Raw genomic sequence first — 22,750 nt, forward strand, 5'->3', positions numbered from 1 at the left:
TTTATGGAGCGCCTCACTGGGGAAGAGGAATGTATTTTGTGGCCCTGACTATACTCTTTTTCTCCTCTTTTAGGGAGAGGAGCCTGGCTTGTTGTGTGGGCTCTTGCCCCCTCTTCATTTTCTGTTGCCATTATATTTGTCTGTATTTATCAGATTATGAATAATATAAACTATTGCAGGATTTGTTTCTCTGTACTGCTCTTCACTTAGTAATTTGAATCTTTATTGCACTTAACAACGTATATTTTTGTTTTCTCCATTATTCCAGTGTGAATCTGAAATAACTCCTTTGTATCCAAAGGAATTATTACAGATTTGCACAGGTGTAACGGAAAGCAGTGAGTGTTTTATCTCAGTAATGTCACCTGCTGTTAAGGGTTACTGTAAAAACTCTGGGTCTCCTTCAGTAAGGATTAAAATGTAATGAAACACAGTTCATTTGGACTCTGAACTGCTGTAAGTACTAGATAAATGGTAGTAATGGGGTACATCAAATGGAACAACAGTGAAAGCCACTTTGATATAAAGTAAATTCTAATAATTATTTTCTGGGGATGGAAGAAGGTAACAAATGAAGATTAGACTTCATGTTAACGCACACACATCTGTTATTTGTCTAACATTCTAAGTTTCAAGCCAAATTCTGCCTATCTGTGTAACCTTGTTGATTTCCGCAAGGTTGCACTGATGTAACTGAAGATAGTAGCTTCTTAGTTTTATATATGCTACAATTTGTTTAAGAAAAGCTAAATCTACTTTGGAAGAAATAAAATTTGTTTGTTTGGCCACAGATTTCACTCTGCCTTTCTTTGAAACCAAACAGCAGTGTGATGAGGAGTTTACCCCACACATGCTGTGAAAGTATTAATATGGATCTGAGAGGCCAATTAATCTGCCTGTTGCACCTGGAATGTGGGCCTAGCCTAATTAGAAACAAAGTCCAGCTAGGGGAAATCAGGGCTTGTTTCCCTAAAGAGCTGGGTGAGCCCAGTTGGGAGGAGGAAAGTTGGAGGTGAGGGAGTTCACTTTCACTCTCTCTGAAGAACTGCCTGGAAGTCTGAGGAAGAAAAAGGGGAGAAGACCAGACAGGTTTCTCTAGGGGCTAGCTGGAAGCCCAGTTGGAGCCTCCCTGAATACATGACTATGGGGAGAAGTGGTCCAGCCCCTGAATGATGTGGTGGATTGAGAGACAGAAGAACAGTCTAAAGCAACAGAGGCATGCCTGCAATGAGGTGGCTGGCTGCTGAGTCCAGCCATGCTGACGGTTTAGATTTTGTATATATTACTTGAGTACTTTGATAAAGGACTCTTGGACCCAGAAGGGGTAGAACTCTGTAAAGTAGTCTGGCTGGAGGGACAGGGCACTCCTATGGCTGGAGTAGGCCAAAGGACAGTCTGGCAGGGAGGGGGAAAATTGAGGCAGAGCTGCCACAACACCACATCTGATCATAATGGGGTGGGTTGGGGTAGCAACTTGCTGCAGACAGTTATGAAGTGAGGGAGACTGACTGTAGAATTTCAGTGAGTCCTCTGCCACAGCTGAGAAGGTAGTGGCATCCCTGCTCCTCTCTGTTGACTGGGAGTTAGGGGTGACAGCCACCACATCTACAAGGTAATTTTCTTAGATGATACGAGGGTTGGATAGGACCTGTTCTTCTTGTGCCTAGACTAGTGGGGACTTTATTTTACATTAGCTCTGTCTACTCCTCACTCTCACACGCCAAACAAATACCCTCCTAATTCCCAGATATAGGGCTTTGAGTGTTCATTATTGTACATATAGCATGCCACCCTTTCTCTTGAATAAATTGACTGGCCATGGAGCAAGTATTCCTGGCTTTGGGAGATTTTTTTGTGTGCTTTCTTTAGAAGTTCACATTGGGCAGAGAAATTATATTTCTAATGTTAAAAAAATAAACTTTCATTATTTGGCTAATCTGTTATTTACTTTTGTCTGTGCCTATCCTGTAGCTTTCTCTTCTTAAATGCAGATGGTGCCCTGAGGGTAGCTCTCTTTGTATTATGGAGTTACTCATTCTTTCAGGGTAGAAGCACTTTCAGGGTAGAAGCACTCAGTTTCACTTTGCAGTCCTGCAAAGCATTATTCATAGAAAAGCTACAGCACAAAGAGAGATTACTCCATGGTACCATATTCATTCATAGAAAATGGGTGAGAATGTGCTAGAAACTATTTTCCAGTAAGAGGCTGCTAAATACTGTATTTACATTTCCCAGTTTTTTCCCTGTAGCCTGCTTTCCTCTCCCATTAGCCTCCAAATTCCTCCCAGGTGAGCATTCCAGGACTCATCCTTCCCGTTAGTGGGGCAGCCAGTGGCTTTAGGCCCTTAGGATATCTGAATGATCTTGAGGACAAAAGAGGATGTAGGTTGACATAAAACAAATCAGTTCAACCATAAAGAACCCATTCTTTCAGTTTCACTCCATGTATTTCTAAAGGTATTTTAAATTACACTGGTCTGGGATTCATTATATATTCCATCCTGGATCATTGCCAAACAAATACCTGTAGAGTATGAGATTAGTGCCATATTTCAGGCTTTCCAACATTAGAAATAATTTTGTCTCCTGCAGGTTTCAGGATATCACACAGAGTTCACTGAGTTCACACACATTTTAATGGCCTTCTAACTGCTAGAACAAGCCTTTATACTATTTGAAAGAAAGAATTCCAACCACATATAGCATCAGTCTTGAATTTTGGTATTTTGTGAAATGTCAGCTAATTTTATAGGGAAATAAGCAAAAGGCTAATTAAGAATTTTATGATTTTAAACAGTGTGTGGCTGCTTATGTGTTGTTTAGTAGAGCCTCTGTTGTGGTAGGCCATGTACAAAAAAAGAACAAAACATGAAATCATGGTACCTGACTTGGAGCACAGGTTTTCAGAATGTTTATTGTGCTCTTGAGGGTTGATTTCAATAAAAGTTTAAGATTTAACTGGCACTGTTGTTCCCTCTGCAGAGACGTCTGAGAGCTTGTTGGAGGCCCCTCATGCTGTTGCTGATAAGCTATTCCTGCAACAGACCCAGGAAATTAAATATAGAAAATATTAGACTTGATGGTGAGAAACCAGCACAGGGTTTTATCCAGTGCAAATGTTTTCCAGGCCTTACACCTTTTCCAGGCATTACATCAGGACTCATGATCAGTGATATTACTTTGATGTAATATTGTTTTTTCATGCAGTATGAAAGTATTAAGCCAACCACAGCTGTATGAAAAATGCCACGTACTGACATAGGCAAACTTCTGAATATATAAGTTCAGATACAATATGGCAAAAGTTTCTTTTGCTTGTCATCTGGTTCATAATATTTAAGAAGCAATCTGCCTTGACATAAATGAGCTTTAATTCTTTTTAACACCTACAGTTGATAAAGAAAAAAGCTTTTAGGATGATCCAAATTATTAAAATAATTGATATGTTCTCATAAATGGAACAGTGTTAAAAGGATCAGTGTCAATCTGTACTTGGGGGGAGGGGATGGGGGAAGAAAAGGAGCCCCTGCCAGAAATCAAGGCCAGATCTCAACTTGTGCATATTGTCAAAGATCTATTAAAGTCAATAGAACTCTGACTGTATATGCCAGCTGAAAGGCTGGCCATGACTACTTAAAAATATCATCCCAGTCCTTACTCAGGCAAACCATCCACTAATTACAATGTAAATAGTCAATGGGAGTTTTGCTTGAGTAAGAACTCGCAAGATCAGGTCCATTGTTTGGCTCATCAGCAATGCCATCCTAACATATTGTGTAGATCATACTAACAGACGAACAAGCAAATGGTTAAAAGCCTATTTCTAATTTAGCTAAAATCCCATTTTTAAAAAAACAAACAAAAAGCCTGGTGTGAAATCCTGGCCCTACTGAAGTCAACAGAACTCTTTGACCTTGAGAGGGCCAGGATTTTACCCCCAATGTTAAGGAACTGCCCCTACACCTTTTCTTGAGGTAGATGCGCACAGAGAGGAGACTGACTGTGCATGGATCTTGGAAGGAGTTATCTGGGTCAGTGATTTTTATTTGAATTTACACAAAGCATATTTTGCTTCTATTTTGAGTTACTTTTTTCTCACATAATTTGAAACCTCATTCATCTAGGATGTCAATAATGTGGCTCCCTCTGTTTAACTTGTTTCCCCAACATTTTAGCTTTATCTTTTAGCCCTGGATTAATATTTTAACATTTGCTCCTCTTATGCTTTATTTGCCTCCCGTTGACGCGTTGGAGTTGGAATTAGTCCTTCCTTATCTTCAAATAAGTATTTTGGCACATTTGTAACTTCTTGTGTTATTCTGTTGTTTTTAATGAGAAATTCGAACACCACCATCTTACTTCTGGTTTTGAAATATCTATTTTAGTGTTGAGTTTTGCTATTCAATGTTTTAATCTTCAGATTATATATTTTTTCCCCTGGCAAATTGATCCTTAGAAACACTGAGGTTTACATTTTTGAATGTGGTATAAATGTGATAGTGGAAAGAAATGTTTGATAAAATTATGCATTTTAAAAACAAAATAATGTATATGAACAAGTGGATCAGAACATTTAAGGGACAAGTTATTTTTGAGTTTGATAACCATAATTGTTAAATAACAGTTAACTGGATTGTCTTGGACCTTGAAATTAAAAATCCTCAATTAACCGAACAAATTGAAAGTTAAAGACGAGATATCAGAATTTTCATCTCAGAACGTTGCTTTGTTTGATTTACAGAACTGTCCATTATGAAGGTGGTGCTGTGTCGATTCATGCTCGTTCCCTTTGGCGACTAGAGACTCTAAGAGTTGCGTAAGTAACAATATGCAAAGAAAAAATATATACAATATAATCAAACTCGATCAGCTGTATGACTTCAGTCAGAGTAGGGTCAGTCTCTAAGTCAGTAGCACAGTAGGTAAAAACTAGAAGCAAACATGAAAGCCCTGAGTCAGCAAGGTACTTAAGCGTGTACTTAACTTCAAGCACATGAATAGTTCCACTGTCTTCACTGGGACTACTTGTGCTTAAAGATAGGTGTGTGCTTAAATATGTTGCTGAATCACATCCAGGTTCGATTATTCTGTTTTAATTTCAAATATTTGTGGTTTTATTTTCCCTTTTCCAGTCATTTATGGTTATGGACAGCTCCTGCATGGTGGTCATATTCCAATAAGATTTTATGTTACTATGCTTTGTCCCCATAAATTTCTGATGCATTTTAAAAAGCCCCAAATAAACCGAAAAACTCGCACAAAAGTATGATGTAAAGTTGGATTGCTTGCTGGGAATTGTGTCTTATTTAGCTGTGACTGTAATATACAAGCATGCCTTAAAGTTTCACTCACAAGTATGCAGTTATGATAAAATGTGAAGTGACAAATTATCATTTTAGAGACTAAATGACAATAGCTGTGGGGAAATGTTACACTCTAATGATGTTGTTTAATCTGTGCATGCCATTTAAAGGGATGATGTTAAAAGACGTTGAATATATATATAAGGGGAATGGAAGGATTTCCCTCCACTCCCCTTTAGTTGCTTTTGGACTAAATTGTGCTTGAGCAACAGCAATGAAACCATGAGAGAATCGCTGCCTTTTTGTTTCCCAAACCTTTCTCTTCACATGTTTCAGGGTAGTATTTTACCATCAGTGTGTACCACCTGGCAAATAATGGAACAGGAACAGTGAGTTATGTTACAATTTGATAGTCTTATGGCATAACTGACAGGCAATGTGTACAGACTGCAGGTTTAGAGAACTTGTCAGAAGAATCTGCAATACAAGTCAGCCCTGACAGGAGTAATCTTTCTTTACAAGGAACATGACTGTTACTATCAAAATGTTAAACTTTTTTTTTTTGGGTGGGACACAATTATTGCCAAATTTCAGATGTATTATTTTGTTACCAAAGGTGTCATCTTATAACTTTCCAGCTGGTGCTAAGTAGACAAATTTATGTGCATCAGTGATTAGAAATAAATTTTGAATGTATCGAATTGGACACATGATTTGTGACAAATCAGTCTAATCTGTATATATGTTTGTTATTACTACTATACAACACTATATTGTGCAACATTTACATGTTTAACAAATAAAGACTAAAATCTGTTTCCTGTCCTGAAAATCTCTCTATCAATGACTCAGACCTGCAAACACCACAATAAGTAGTGCTGATTAGTGAGAGTAAACCCAACATTTTACATTCTAGGACTCCAATCTTGTAGAGATTTATGCACATACCTAGCTTTATCCCATAGAAGTCATGAGGCTACTTAGATTAATGTCTTTCCAGGCTTGGACTGTAAGATTTTTTTTTTTGCGGGGGCAAGGCTTGCTCTAGTAAGTATTATACTACACGGTTTTGTGTGCAGATATGGTCACAGAGTTTCCTGGTACATTAGATGGAGTAACATAATATGCATGTGCATTCTTACACATTCTTGAAACTTTCGGAAAGGTTACTTGAATCTGGGAGTTTTTATGATTCAACACAGAGGAAATATACAACAGCCCAGATTTATGCGTGTTTTCGCTAATATAAACCCTGGCACAGGCACCTGGATATTGAAAGTCCAGTAGGGAGGGAGGTTGTGACAACAGAAAGTGGACTCAGTATTTCCTCTGAGAAGAGAATAGGAGAGGAAGGCTTGGACAGAGCAAAAAGATAGGGTTTAGGCAAAGAATTATCAGAGGGGGAAGGATAGCACGGGCTATGACTAGAAAAGGAAAGATCAAGTGGTGGATGGAAATGAGAGAAAGGCCTAAGTAATTGCAAGGAAAATACATTGGAATTGGAATAGCTTAGTGTTCCTTTTATGGAACCTAGAGCTCTTGAAAGATCTTGTTTTATGCTATTCATCTTTTCTTTAGAAGAATATTTCTTAATAAGATTGGTTCTAAGACTATTATTGCTGTTGGTTCATAAATCAACACCCCCTCTTTTTTACAATTGTGCAAGCCCTGTCACCAATGCATCACTGTTCCCCGGTCCTACTTCCTTTTCCCAATTTTTCTTTTTTCTTAAAATCACTGTCTTTCCTCCTCTCCACCCACTACAACCTGGAACTTGTGCTCTGGCTGTCCAGCTTCCTCCCCCAGACTATGCTGATGGGATTTTCCATACAATTTTTTCCATACAATTTCCATTCTTGTTTTTGAATTCTCTTCACTAGCACAGAACCCCCTGAAGCATTGCACAGCTTTGATTCCGTAGCCAGTCTCAATGTAAATTCACACCAGACTGTTAGGAATCTTTTGTACAGAGCAGCTGGTGGTAGCGTTTATCATTGTTTTGCTCACAGTAGTCTGTGGGCTTGAGTCTGTTATGCTAAAGCGCTTTTATGCCATTCTGGCTGTGCAGAGGGGGCCTTTAAGTGGTCAGAAACAGCCTGCTCAGAATATTCACTACCCAGAAAGCTTCCTCAGTGGTTAGAGCTAGTGTAAGGGCAGTGCGCGCTCTGCTGCCATCTCTCAAGGGCAAATTGGAAGTGTGGTTGGGGTGCATTACACTTCAGCTATTCTCTTCTTCCTATAGTCCATAATGGCCATGTGAAGCAGTGTAAGTTAGAGCAGCCCTAGTCTGCTCTAAGGTAGGCTCCTGCATGGCTCCATAATGAGGAACGCAGAGATTTTCAGCCACTTTTGCCTTCCCTGGCCCAAGTGCTGCAACGTGATCACTGAGACTCAGGCCCTGGGTCTTTATATGGTTGAATGATGGAATCTTCATGCCAGCTGACAGTAGTATGTATTGGATGTGTTTTGGTAGTGGGTGCTCACCTTGCCATATAAAAGACTTAATGGGGGGGAATGCATTTATGAGATATAAATCGTCCTTCCCTCCCCACCTAAAAATCCCACAGCAGAGTTCAACATTTTTACTGTCATTTAAAAAAAAAAAAAGAGTAGGCAACAGAAATAAACCCTGTCTCTCTAGTGTGTTTTAAAACAACCAAGAACCTCCCCAATTCTTTAAGAAAATGGAAGCCAAGAGGTTACTTATATTGTGAAAATGGCTGCCAAATGTGTTTTCAGGATTTACACAGACAGTATACCTAGCACTTATGAAGAGGTGCTTAAACAAATGGATATTTTTATTGCACAGATAATAGTCTAAATCTGTTACACTGGTCTACAGTGATAATGACGTATGTGATGTGCCTTGAATAGGACCTAGGCTAGTGTACAGATGCATATGAAACACATACAGGGAAAAACTTTTAATTTGTTTCGGAATTTAATTTGTTTTGGAATGTGCTTGGGCTCATTCTAAAAGTACATAAGAATTTATATAAAAACAAAAAGGGGCAATGCAAGCTTCTGATATGTGGGATAATTTAGATTTAGTTGAAATAGAATATCTGTAGGTTCACCAATACCAGTCAGTGATATTTGACCCATAAATGATGAGTTTGAGCTGTTTCAAACAAAATGGAATATTCTTTATTTGTATTGTGATAGTACCTAGGAGCCCCAGTCATGGACCAGGACCCCATTGTGCTAGGCACTGTACAAACACAGAACAAAAGAATGGTCCCTTCCCTCCCAAGCGTCCACTCTAAGTAAAGTTTGAGAGGTCCTATGAGAGAAAGCTGATGGAGGAGTACCTCGACACATTTGGAGTACAGCCAGGAGATTAGTACAGGAGGCTCAGTCTGAAGCAGGGAGTTGGAACCCTGCTCTTTCTGTGCCTCAATTTGAAGTCCACTGTGAGTGGAACTCCAGGGTGGGAGCATCCCTTCTTCTTTCCCTTTATCTCCTGCAGAATGTGAAGCATATGGGCAGGCTCTTGTTGATTGGTTTTATAATCATTTTGTGAGCACTGTATCTGAGGGCACAGACAGCTGAGCAGAGGAGTGATCTGGGAAGCTCAGTGAACTTAGCTACAAGTGGATAAAATGTTGAAGTGAGGACCTGGTTGGTCTTGGCTCATACTTTGGAGCTGAGATCTCCTCTCCTGGATGCAATAGGGTATCTGTAAAATCCTCTAGTTACTGAAATCCATCTGTGAATTATTTCTGTTTTTCTGTCAGTAAGCAGCCATTTCTGCAACATCTGATTTTTTTTTTTTTTGTAACGAAAGGGGACTAAACTTCCTCTCAAATATCCCACTGACAGCTTCCTTTCATTATACCTGAGAGGACTTCTCTTGAGCTATGGCAGAGTGGCTCAGGGGAGAGGCACTGCATATGCAGGTTTCAAGCCATTCGGATGGTATTTCCTTTTGTCAGTGCAGAAAATACAGCTCAGAGAAGTAATCTTTTCCACCAGTGAAAAGATTAAAAAAAAAAAAAAGAACCTGTTAAACTGTACTGATGGTGTTCTTGGTTCTAGTCAAAGCCTCCTGTCTCCACTTCTTTGGGACTGGAAAAAGTCATAATTCATTTACCTTTTTCTTTTGTCATAATACTTTTTATTAACAGGTTAATTTAAACATGAGTTTATTGTACCTCTTGGAGTGATACCGCGTCAGATAGCCAAAAACATTGTAGCTTTTTCTGTTAATACTGTACTATGACGGGTGGACTTTGACATTCTGTGCCAATGATTTTGCAACTAATCTGAATAATAATGAATCTTTAAATATGTTTGTTTGGTCTAGAACATTAAATTTTAAACATTTTGTTTAAGAATCCTTCTTTGAACTTGCTTTATTAGGTGGAGTGGAAGCCACATTAGATGGGGACAGCTATTCAGACTAAGACATATAACAACAGGGAAATATTTAAGCCTCATGGATGACAAGAGTCTTCTTCTTACGGACAAAGAGAAAGCTGACGTGAAATCTACAGCATTTTGTTTTCGGTCTTCCAAGGTACAAAACAAATGCAGCATTAATGTGCCTGGCAATGTTTGATTTCTCTTTTAATGAGCATTCAAATACATTTAGGGAAAAAATAGAGAAATGAATGAAGTGAAGGTGCTACCAAACATTCAATTGCGTTTTTATCCCTGTGGGCCTCTTCTATTATCTGCTTCTGTATTCAAGCTTTCAGTTAGCCCAGACTCAATGCTGCACCTTAGGCTTTCTATGAACTGAATTACGTTTGTCCGTTCCTTGTGGCATTTATACATCTTCCACTATATGGCTTAGCTGAATCCTTCCTATTTTTCTACCTTTTCACTATAAATAAGGAAATTCAGAATAGTAGAATTAATTCCAAAAAGCTATATTACATTATTTCCCTTGGGTAGTGCTGCTTGGTGGTTTTGTTACTCTGTTTACCCACTTATGAAAAATCTCCAGGTGTCTCTAACAATTTTTCTGGGAACTTCCGTAGTTCTTTCACTGTTTTTACTTCGTTTGGTGAGATGAGAGGCAGTTACATGATTGTTTCTTTTAAATTAAATGAAGAAATCCGTTTTATTGAATTAAACGATTTATCTGTGAATCTAATGTACATTTAGGTTAGCTGAAATTATGTATTCAGCATATTCGTTTAAAATTTTTTGTAGGTACTTCAAATTAGGGAAGTGTACATTTTTTGTGTAGTGAGTGAACAGTTTAAAATGTGCTGTGATTCAATTTGTGTTTGCAGTTGCAGCCTAATATCAGTGAAAATTTTCGTTTTTCCAAAATTAGTACTTTTGTTAGTTTATCCTTTACAATGTTTGCTTTTTGTTACAAATTTTAACAATTGTATTAACATTTCTGTGGGAATTTTCCTTAGACATTGTATAGTTTCTTCCATTGTACACTAAGGGTCATAAACAATAATTAGGCACCTGAAATTGGGTATATATTTTTTGTGTAATCTGGTGTTGGGGATTTTTGGTGGCTAGATCTGGTGGCTATAGTTTGGGTGCTCAGACAATGGCTTTCTCTCTCCCAATTAGAAAAACATAGTGAAAAAGAGCACTGTGACAGTAGAATCCTCAGACATGGCAGGAAAAACAGTGAAATCCTGTGTATACAGAATTCTTAGGGGAATGCTCTAAAGCTTCAGATACATGATGATGATTTGGGTGGAGGGGAAGCTAGCTTGTGGGCTTTGAAAAAGTTACACTCTGGTTTGAGATCCTCCTCTCTGCTCTTGCCCCTTTTTGCCACTCTAGACATTTTACCCAGAGAAAGGGGTCCTGTGGTCTGATCCTGTATTCCTTACACGGGCAGAAATTCCATTTAATTTAGTAGAAGATGCACCTGTGTGAAGGCTTCAGCCTAGGAAATGCTTCACGTGTCTTGATTCGTTAAAGTACTCTGCTTGTTGAGGCATTTTAATCTTTGAGTTTCTAAGAATTACAACATCCAATTTCTTGAGATCTACTTCCTTTATTTTTAATCCAAGTGTTCAGTAAGCTTGCATCAGTTGTTATGAATGCAGTGTTTAAAGTAGTGGTAGTTAGTAGTGGTTTTTAAGCTATTATTTGAGAGGCAACCCAACTTCTAGAATCTTTGGAGGCCTCAGGCCAAAAGTTTTGATAATCTGTTATGTTAAAGAGGAGTATTTATCATTATTACCATTACTGAAGGGCAAGACTGTGGCCCAGCTTATGTGCTGGCTGAAGAGACCAGTGGGGGCTTAACATGTTCTCTTGTGCTTGTGTTGACTATTACTGCTTTCTGGCAGCAGGGGGAAATTGGCTCCTCATATTTTACATCCCTCCCACTTCATGTAGGTGTGGGGGAAGGAGTCGTAACTAGGAAAAATCTGGAATCTGTCTCTCTAATTATAGTGGCACACTGGGGAGGATATGCTGCAGCTGGTATAGACCTGGCACAATTTACTCCTTCACAGGAGCAGTAGGGTGAACACAAGGCAATTGTGACTCCCCTAGTCAGTCTCCTTCTGGGGCTGCTTCAGGGACAGCCCAACAACCTGCTGGAAAAGTCACATTGGGAGATGACCTCTGACTTGATGTTAATTTTGTGATCGTCAAAATCCATTTTAACTATAGACTGTGGAAGAGCTTGGGGAAAGACCATAGGATGTCTGCACTTAATTGCTGAAAATGAATTCATTACACTTAGTTTGCAACTCAGAATTTGTTAAATTAGTGTCATGTTTTGCTGTGAAATAGAGTTGTCAGGCCTCAGATTTAGCAGTGGGGGAAAAATTAACCCAAAGTTTCTTGCTCGATGGTATCAAACTTAAGTGTGGTCAAATCATAGCTATCCCAGAATGAGTTCTTTAGAGGAGGGAAGTCTGGAGTCTCTTTCCCCTGAATTGGAGAAAGCAGCTGAAATTTTGCTGTGTGCTCATGAGCCTGTAATACTAGTCAGCTCAGAAGGAATGTATCTGAGCAGGGCATGGCCTTGACTACCTCTACAGTGACGAACATCAGCAGGAGGAATATGTCAAGAAAGCCAACTACATTTTTCCTACGGGGGCAGCAAGTCCTGTTCACCCTCATTCCAGTGCTTCTTTGGTTATAATGCCTCCTTCCACGACCTCAGAGGTACACACCAGCACCTCTGCAGGCAATAACTAACTGCAGGTGCAATTGAGAAAGCACTGTTATGGCTTGTGTCATGAATTGAACACAGTATGTATTGTGGGGCTATTTACAGTTTAGATATCAGGACCCGGTTTTGACTGGCAGAAGGAACTGAAAAAAAAAATCAGAATATTCTCTCGTATTAATGTTCTTTAAACATCTTTGCAAAATAAAGAAATGTGATGCCCAAAACTTCATCACACATTAAATAGTTAGAATTTTAATTTGAAAATTGATATTGTGAGCAACAAACAGCATTTTCACGTGGGAAGGATTATTTTCTGAAAGTCAGGTTTTTGACCAATTATATATTTCAGTAAGAATGATCATTGTTAAATAAAACAGAACTAAAATGCATTCGGTTTTTAAGATAGTTTATTTCTTCTTTTAAATTTACAACCATTTCTCCTCCTCCTACACCGGGGCCACCAATATATGTGAGAAACTTCCAAACCACTTAGTTCTGATCCATATGTAAAGTTCACAGGCATTCAGATCAGTGGATTTGTTTTATGCCCATTTCTGTTATATACTTTATCTAAATTTTTGTCAGTTCCCTCTCTTTCTTTCTTTAATATTTCTCACAAACAATTGTTTGAGGTCAGTAATTAAAACCAATACTGATGCAGAATTCAGTATTCGTCAACTCTTTTATATGTAGCTGTTTATGGGCTGCTGAATGCCATAACTGCATCCTTTAATGTAGCTTGGGAATACACAACTATACTCTACTAACAGAGGATTACAGATTCAAGATTAATGGGAATTTCTCCTATTTCTTGTGTGAGGTTGGTCAATATAGTAGCTTTTTCACCAGCTTGTGGAAGCTGTGGAATGGACATAGTCAAAGGGATAATCTCAAGTTGTCAGAGAGGGCACATTTTAAATAGTTTGTCCTGAGGTTTTAAAAATTCCTTTAAATAAATAAAGAATAAGTTTGGGCCTTTTTCTGCTCACTGTTGTGTTTTATAAGGATCATTGGAGGGTCCTGGGAGCAACATACCTAGGGCCACCCCTCCTTACATTTGTGTGCACATGCTGGCCTGAAGTGTGTTCAATTTCAGCTTTGCCGCTGTCACTGGTAAATGCTCTTGCAGAGCCTGGGGAGGACCATTCATGTGAGAGTTCTACATGAGGGTAGGACACCTGACCAGTGACAAATCAGGGAAGCTAACTATATACATAGTCACAAGACAAACAAACTGGGGAAAAAAAGAGATTTTCTATTTGAGTTGTGGTAATCTTCAGTGGTGCTTGCTATAATAGCAAGAACAAATTTTTCAGCTGGAAATTTGATTTAGAAGTTGACTGGGGCTTTATAAGGGTTTTTCCCCCCAATCACAGCTCAAAAGAGAAATTAAAACTTCTATCCACTAGAGTGCAAACTGAAGATGTAGCTAAAGAATGCTGTAATTGAAAATCTGCCATGGGAGAGAATAGGGAAATATACCATCTGTCTATATCTAGATGCTGGAGGAGATGTTCTTCTGGCTGCTGTTTTAAATTCCCCAGCTCTTTTAGGAGTCAGGTGCTTGTTTCTAAACAGACTTGATAAATCAGAAGGAGTTCCGTGGTTTCTTAGTTAAATTGCTGGGTTGTTGGCTGTAGCTACACAGCTTCTTACATCCAAGGACTGGGTCTTAAACTCTGTCTTGTCAAATGCCATGTCCAAATGTGTAAGTGCCCCCATCAAAATGTGTAAAACAATGATCAACCTATAGTAATGAACTGAACTATTGAGTAAGGACTCGGGTATTAATGTAAAACATAAGTTTAATATAATTTTTTTCTCTTGAAATAATTTAAGCAAACAATTCTAATTGTCAATAAGGCTGATAGAATGTAGAGGTTATTGCCCTATAGCACACAGCTGTCTAGGATTACTTCTAGCATTTTCTATAGAAGAATAAAAAACTAATTCATGTAAATGCCATTTTTTAATCCAATAATTGATCATGTAAAGTAGATTTATTTTGATATGCTGATTTTAAAATTGCTGCATTCCTAACCCATTGAAAATTCTTTAGGGGTTACTTAGGCACAGAACACTGAGTACTTGGAATCCCGAGAAGTGCTTGAAATATCCTCCTCAGGACATGCTAAACAAAATACAGATGCTGCAGCAGATAACCCTCATTTCAGGGAGGCTAAACACATACATAAAGGAGAATTGTAGTGGGATTCAGATTCTTGAAATGCATGGGGGAACTAAAATACATTTGGATGATCAGAAGTTTGGTTACTCCACAGTCAATAGAACACTGGAGACATGTTGGCAGGTTCTTAGTAAAGGAGGTTTGAACAATCTCATATGCCCTGTTTCTGCAAACTGTTCCATGTGGATGTCCTTTTGGCTTCTGGGAGCAGAGTCTGCCAGAGTGGAACTATTTGCAGGATTGCAGCCCTAAGTAAGTAAGCAAAACTGCCATAAAAATATGCCTTTTGCAGTAGTTTAAATGTGTGGGGTTTGTATATTGTAAATAAGACTTTAGCATTTTCTTTTTGTGTAGTGGAAAAATATCATTACATAATAAATATTCAGCTTTATCATGTTTCTTCTTTCTATACAAAAGTCTCTTCTTTTCTCCCACTAACTTTTAAACAACACCCCCTGATTTTTGAGGGGGCTGAAATATGTCAATTTTAATAAAATGCTGCATTATGATACACTTGTGAGTATTACGCATCCAGTCTGACTCTTTTTAAAAGAGCTCAGGAAATCCATTAAAATGTCACTTGAAAACACAAGTCATACTGTAGCTTTCTATTCATTGACATCTGATAGAATGTCAACGTCAAAGGAATGCCACAAAAATTACGGGAAGGGGATGATGATAAAGGGTAAAATTCCAAGAGCAAAACTTAATTATGTGAATCTTTAGTATGCATATTGCACAGGCACTATATAGAAATATTGAAGTAAAAACACACTTTCAAGTCTAAGTAGATTGAATCATGCACATTCAACACTGATATTAAGATACAGTTATGTTACATTAGCCTTTAAAAGTACAAGGTGGTATGCACAGAAAAAGACCTGTATTTATGATGATTTCCTTTTGGGGAGAGCTGTTCACCAGGCTCAATTTTGGAAGATTCTGTTAGAATTGTTCAAACTAAAATTGTCCAGTTAAGATAGGTTTATGGTTGCTTTACTACACTGGAGTGGAGCATACCAGTGAATTCGGTTCTTTGTATTCTGATTTAATGAATGGAGTGTGAAGAATTCTGAACTTTAGCGTGCTTTAGAAGTTGGTGTGCTGACAATGTCACAAGTAAAAAGAAAAGGAGTACTTGTGGCACCTTACAGACTAAGGTGCCACAAGTACTCCTTTTCTTTTTGCAAATACAGACTAACACAGCTGTTACTCTGAAAAATGTCACAAGTGTGATTTCAGTACGGTGGAGATATAACTATGCAGAGCTCTTGCTTTATAAATATAATAAAGTTAATCACACTGGGGAAAATGTCCAGTTGGGGGAGGGGGGAAAGAGGAAAATAGCATGTGATCATGTAATTAAGGGCTGTAGCATTACAGATAAAGTGGCATGGGGTCCTTCATAATGTGGAGATTGTCCAGCAGGCATCATATCACTACCAAATCATAGTGTGATAATTTCAACCTTTTCTCTGACAGCGATGAGGTGGTTTATATTAGATCATATGATGAGTCCTCTGAACCTGTTTAAACTGTCTGCGTATGTATTACCAGGAAGGCATCATCCTGCTCTGACTTTCCCTGGAGCACCCTGCAGTTTCCTCTTACCCTCATGTGCAGCCCAGCATACAACTGCCTCCTCTCTGCCATGCTACTTCCACTTTCCCCTATACCCATGCCTCCTCTCACATCTCCTCCTTTCCAGTTTCCCATCTACCACAGTCCATCCTTCACTCCCTAGCTTTCCTAGCCTCTATATTCTTCACACGTCATCATGCTGTCTATAGAATTCAAAATACTATAAAATTGATATAGGCATGACCTATATGGGGCAATAGCTGATGGTCCCGGAGTGCCTTGTAACACTGATAACAATTATGGAAAGAGTTAAGCTGAATGTGTTTCAGTTCATTCTAAACAAAAACTTGACTTGTTTGTTAGTTGCCAAGGAAAGTTCTTTGGATTGAGGTGGGGACTGAGATCGTGCTTTTCACATTGTCAGCATGCAACCTTACACAGTAAGTGAATGATGTTAACCATTGTTGTAGCTTCCACTCCACCTCAGATATGTTCTAGCCGTGTCTTTATTCTCTATAACAGTTGATATTTGTTAAAGAAAGTACTGAATATTTTAATTTAAACTTTCCTTTCCCTTTCCATATATATCATGTTAAGATGATACTTTACAGAGTACATTTATTAATACACATTTTGAATTAACAAAACAATGCAGTGAGTATTATAATACCCTATGTTAGTAGGGACAAATGTAAATATATTTTTTCTACCATAGTTACCCATGTTCAGTGGAGCCCTGTCCTCTTTATAATACTGATTTTATCTGTTTCTGGACATCAGAACCTGAGATGGCCACTCTTTCAAATTGTGGTTTTGTTAGACGTTTTCCACCTTTTGTCCACAGGAGAGAGACAAAAACTTCCTATGCTTAAAGTTTGTAGTAAAGTCTTAGAGAAGCCAAACTGAAAAAGACAATCTTAGACTGTGGAAGTACATGGATAAATGCCTCTAGTTAAAAAAGACTAGTGCTTTTTGGCAATTCAGAAGCTTGAAATCAGCTTTTCATTTGTTCAAGTAACAGTGGGACCTAATGTGGTGATTACTGCATCAGTATTTGCACACAACTTGCTACCTTGCCTGCTGTGTGGAGAAAGGGGTTTCCAATGCCAGAACTTGCACCTTTAAAGCCTTACACCCTTACATTCCAAGGGGGTGCATCAGGGCTGCAAAGCTGACCAACACCACCTTTTTACAGCAGGTTCTGACCTTGTTTCCCCCTCATCCCCACCGCCATAAAGCACTACTGCCTTCCTCCAGCAAGCCTGAACAAAGGCCACCCTGCTTACAGTGCAGGGCAGTCATTTGTTCAAGTAACAATGGGACCTAATGTGGTGATTCTTGCATCAGTATTTGCACACAGCTTCCTATTATAAAAGCTTTCACATTTTTACATTTTTGTTATCTCCACATATTTGTATTACATTTTAAAATAATGTAATGTAATACAACACTAAGAGACATGATATGAACAAATAATATATCTAAAGCAAATATCCATGAATTAATTATGAGCTAAAAGTATATTCTACAATCAGTATCAGATGCATGAACAAGTCAACTATTACAATATATCAAATAATTGGCTGGAGGAAGAAAAGAATTTAAATCACCCCAGGAATTCAAACAGAGCAAGATTAAAATCTGCATCAAAAGCAATTTAATGAAGTGAATCAATGAATATATTTTCTTAGGATGCCTAATGTTACCAAACTTAAGTTTAAGAATTCTCTGTGAACAATAATTTAGAACTTTTTTCAAGTGCTTCAGAATGCATTTATAATTTTTGTAGGAGGTAGAAATCCAGTCATATTTGTGAACAAAAACTTTCTGATGATACTCATGACTACTCCATTTACGTAAGCAATGCATTGCAAATCCCTCACTAACTCGGAGATTGTGTTTCTCTTTAATTCAAGACAAATATCCCTTGACAGCCTTCACTATCAAGCCGCGTCCCCAGACTGCTGCGGTTGCTATGCTAGAACCATTCTAGTCATTCCCAAAGCATTGGTGTGAAAGGGTGGAACAGCCAAGAGAAGGTTAACAGCTACCAGCCTGTCACATGACTCTGCAGGGGACTGAAGGAAGGGGCATGCCCTCTTTGTAGCTGAGCAGGGGTAGGGAAAGACCTTTGGAGACTGCAGCTGGTGTTGGTCAGGGGAATCGCTTTGTTTTGTGTTACTTCACGTTTTTGTGTTTAAATAATACATTGTGCCCGCCAGCTGACACTTGGTGGAGAATACATACAAACAGTTACTATAGCCGGAAGACAGAAATAGGTAGGGAGGCCCTGTTGAAATGGCTGGGGAAATGATGTCAGCCACTGTAGTAGCTGCAGCAGCTCTTGATCCAGAAGCAACAACACAACAAGCACAAGCAGCAACAGTAGTCTCAATGGCAGCAGCAGCGGTTTCTGCTCTAACTGCTGGATCAGGATGGCTGGAACTCTCAGATGAGGGTGATGCCTTGGTTACTTCTGTATCGGGGAGGATTTCTTCACTAAGATGGGGCTGGAGGAGAACCCCGAGGCCTCCCTGGAGATCTTTGAACAGGGGGCAGGTGCGCACCAATAGCCCTAAGATGTGTGGGCCATCAAAAGAAACCCTGTCCTTGACAGGGAAGGCTCAGACTGCACATGGTGCTATGGAGGGGACCTCCCCAAAGGCCTATCGAGCATTGAATGCAGGCATGTGGACTATTTGGGACCAGCAAAGAAGGATATTTTTGCTAGTTATGATTGGAAGAATTTGTCCCAGACTCTTGGCTTTGAGCAGAGGCTCAACAGTTATGGGATTTCTGTTCTTGCTGGTTAAAGCTCGAGGTATGTTCCCCACAGAAAACTGTAGAGATGGTGGTGCAGGAGAAGTTTTGTCATATGCTACCAGGTAACCTGCCTGGAGGAGGCAGCATACCTTATTGAGAAATTCCTTAAGGCAGAACTGGACTGTGGGACTATTCAGAGACCTTTTGAAACAGGCTCCTTCCTTGAGACTGAGGCTAGCAGTGGCTGGGGCTATGAGAGAATAGCCAGAGATAACAAAACTGCGACTGGAAGGGCTCCCACTGGGCTGCAGGGCCTGCTTACAATCCGCCAGGTCAAGACCGCAGCAGACCCTGGCTCAGGGCAGGGGCTGGAGATGAGGGACCAGTGGTATGTAACCTATCAGTTAAATCAGCCTCTGTAAGATTATTGGAGGGTAGCTAATGTAATGCTGATTTTTTAAAAAAAGGCTTCAGAGGCAGTCCTGGCAATTTCAGGCCAGTAAGCCTAACTTTGGCACTAGGCAAATTGGTTGAAACTGTAGTAAAGAGCAGAATTATCAGACACACAGATGAACACGATATGTTGGGGAAGAATCAACACATCTTTTGTAAAGGGAATTCATTCCTCACCAATGTATTAGAATTCTTTGAGGGAATCATCAAGCATGTGGACAAGGGTGATCCAACTGATATAATGTACTTGGACTTTCAGAAAGCCTTTGACAAGCACCAAAGGCTTTTAAGCAAAGTAAGCAAACCCAGGGTAAGAGGGAAGGTCCTCCCATGGATCAGTGACTGGTTAAAGACAGAAAACAAAGGGTGGGAAAAAGTGATCAGTTTTCACAATGGAGAGAGGGAAATAGTGGGATCCTCAAGGATCTGTACTTGGACCTGGCTGTTTAACATCTTTGTAAAAGATCTGGAAAAAGGGGAAACAGTGAGGTGATAAAGTTTGCAGATACAAAATTATTCAAGATGGTTAAGTCCAGAGCTGCCTGCAAAGACTTACAAAAGGGATTTCACAAAACTGGGTGACAGCAGCAAAGTGGCAGGTGAAATTCAATATTAAGTACAAAGAAATACACATTGGAAAACATAATCCTAATGATATAAACAAAATGATAGGGTTTATATTAGCTGTTAGCACTCGAGATCTTGGAATTGTTGTGCATAATTCTCTGAAGACATCCGCTCAATGGGCAGCGGCAGTAAAAAAAACCAAAAAACAAAAAACTAATAATGTTAGGAGCCATTAGGAAAGGGATAGATAAGACAGAATATGTCATAATGTTACTCCATAAATCCACGGTTTGGGCACACTTCAAATAGGCAACCAGAACTGCATGCAGTATCTCAAAAAAGATGTATTAGAATTGGGAAAGGTACAGAGGAGGACATCAAAAATGATTAGACATTGAAAAGATCAACTTAGAAAAGAGGGGACTAAGGGGGAGAGGGGATATGATAGGTCTATAAAATCATGAATGGTGTGGAGAAAATGAGTATGGAAGTGTTATTTACCCCTTCACAGGGATCACCCAAAGAAATTAATAGGCAGTGGGCTTAAAAGGAGGTAGTTCTTCACATGGTGCTATTAGCCCGTGGAACTTGTTGCCATGCAATGTTGTGAAGGCCAGAAGCATAAGTGGGGTCAAAAAAGTATTAGACACTTTCATGAAGGACAGGTTCATAGAATCATAGAATATCAGGGTTGGAAGGGACCCCAGAAGGTCATCTAGTCCAACCCCCTGCTCGAAGCAGGACCAATTCCCAGTTAAATCATCCCAGCCAGGGTTTTGTCAAGCCTGACCTTAAAAACCTCTAAGGAGGGAGATTCTACCACCTCCCTAGGTAACGCATTCCAGTGTTTCACCACCCTCTTAGTGAAAAAGTTTTTCCTAATATCCAATCTAAACCTCCCCCACTGCAACTTGAGACCATTACTCCTCATTCTGTCATCTGCTACCATTGAGAACAGTCTAGAGCCATCCTCTTTGGAACCCCCTTTCAGGTAGTTGAAAGCAGCTATCAAATCCCCCCTCATTCTTCTCTTCTGCAGGCTAAACAATCCCTGTTCATCATTGGCTATTAGCTGAGATGGTCACGGATGCAACTGGGTGCCCATAAACCTCCACCCGCCGGAAGCTGGGAGTGGATGAAAGGGGATGGGTCACTGGAAATTGCCGTGTTCTGAAGCGTTGGGCATTGGCCACTCTCAGAAGACAGATGCTGGGCTGGATGGACCGTTGGTCTGACCCAGTATGCCTGTTATGTCTCGTGTTTTCAGACACATAGTTGTATACTGGAGCAGACTTTCTTGTTTTCTTTACCTGAACTACTTTGAGATCTGTCGTACTGGTGTTGCTTGTGCAGAACTCCTGCTAATTGAAGATTGAGTAGGATGAGCAGAATTTGTACCTCTGAGGAATGCTCTGCAGAGAGCATAGGCTAGTAAAACTGAAATCTGATTAACCAATATAAGGTCTGATTCTCCATTTTGTTTATACCATTTTATGCTAGCTCACTGGGATTAAACTGACTGGAAAATCAGATCATAGAATATAAAATATGTTCTTCAATAATGTTCACCTGGATTTTGTACAGAGAAGATCTCTCTCTCTCTCTTCATTCAAGTATTTGGCTGACAAGCTAGTGGTTTTTATTGCTTCCCCCTTTATTAATCATTTTGGCAATGAGGGAATACAACAATGTCTACAGTGTTCTTACAGTTCCTTCAACCAATGAAAATAACATCCAGCATTCAATGTTTGTTGCTGTGTTTATTGATTAATTGGGCTTGCACCTTTTTTCACTTTAGGAAAAATTGGATATAGGGATGAGAAAAGAGGTTGATGGAATGGGAGCATCTGAAATAAAGTATGGTGACTCAGTATGCTACATACAACATGCAGACACAGGCCTGTGGCTCACGTACCAGTCTGTGGATGCAAAGTCTGTAAGAATGGGATCTGTGCAACGCAAGGTAAGACCGTGAGTAAGGATACATTTCATTCACTCACAACTGTGTGCGACATGGGAAAAATTGAAGAAAATCAAAGGCTGCTGTTAATTTCTACATCTTCAATATTTTAAGCCTTCCTTTCTATCAAATATTAGGGGTTGTCTTCTAATAAATATAAATATAAAAATAAAATAAAAGTGTGGTCTTAACTTAGGTTAAAATAGCAGTGAAGACAGAGCAGTTTGGCTCCCCTAAGGACTTTTAACTCGAGCTGCTAACCCGTGTTGAAAGTCAAGTCGCTGTGCCTTCACTGTTTTAACCTGAGTAAGCTCCGTAGGGTTAGCTAACCAGAGTTAAGACACATCATTTCTTGCAATGGAGATGTATCCTAAAGCCTTGAAAATCAAGATGGCAGCCTGCATCAATTCCTTAAGTTAAAAACTAAATCCAACTACTCTTGTTAGTCTACAGCTGTTAGCTTACAAATGTTCTTGAATTTGATAGTGCTCAAAGGAAAGCTGTTTGGCTCATTGCAGGAAAGAACCATATAACCGTCTGAGAATGCTAACAGTACCATGTAGAATTCTGTTCTCCAGTGGTCTATAGTTGTGTTGAGAAAGCACTTGAACTGAACATCTGTGCTTTCAGGTGTGGGCAATGTTCTGAAAATATTGCCTTTTGTGCAGAAATTTTTGATTCTTATTTTCAGTCCAGAGGTGTATTTTTTCCCCTGAAATATGATGATTCTATTTGTGGTTATCGGAGCATTGAAAAGGAGGGGAAAAGGTGCTTTTCACTCTTGAGCCATGTTTCAGATGCTATATTTGCACATTTTTTTTATT

General features: G+C 39.3%; 1 protein-coding gene across 1 annotated transcript in view; it reads left to right on the forward strand.

Moving 5' to 3' along the window:
* Window positions 1-22,750, forward strand: part of RYR2 (ryanodine receptor 2) — a 717,900-nt gene that overhangs the window by 300,546 nt on the left and 394,604 nt on the right. Inside the window, exons 11-13 of the mRNA XM_084622892.1 lie at window positions 4,742-4,816; window positions 9,666-9,822; window positions 21,765-21,929. Of these exons, the coding sequence (XP_084479018.1) occupies window positions 4,742-4,816; window positions 9,666-9,822; window positions 21,765-21,929 (397 nt within the window). The remainder of the gene's footprint in view (window positions 1-4,741; window positions 4,817-9,665; window positions 9,823-21,764; window positions 21,930-22,750) is intronic.

This window comes from Lepidochelys olivacea (assembly GCF_965140295.1).
Source record: "Lepidochelys olivacea isolate rLepOli2 genome assembly, chromosome: 3".
Classification (NCBI taxonomy): Eukaryota; Metazoa; Chordata; order Testudines; family Cheloniidae; genus Lepidochelys; species Lepidochelys olivacea.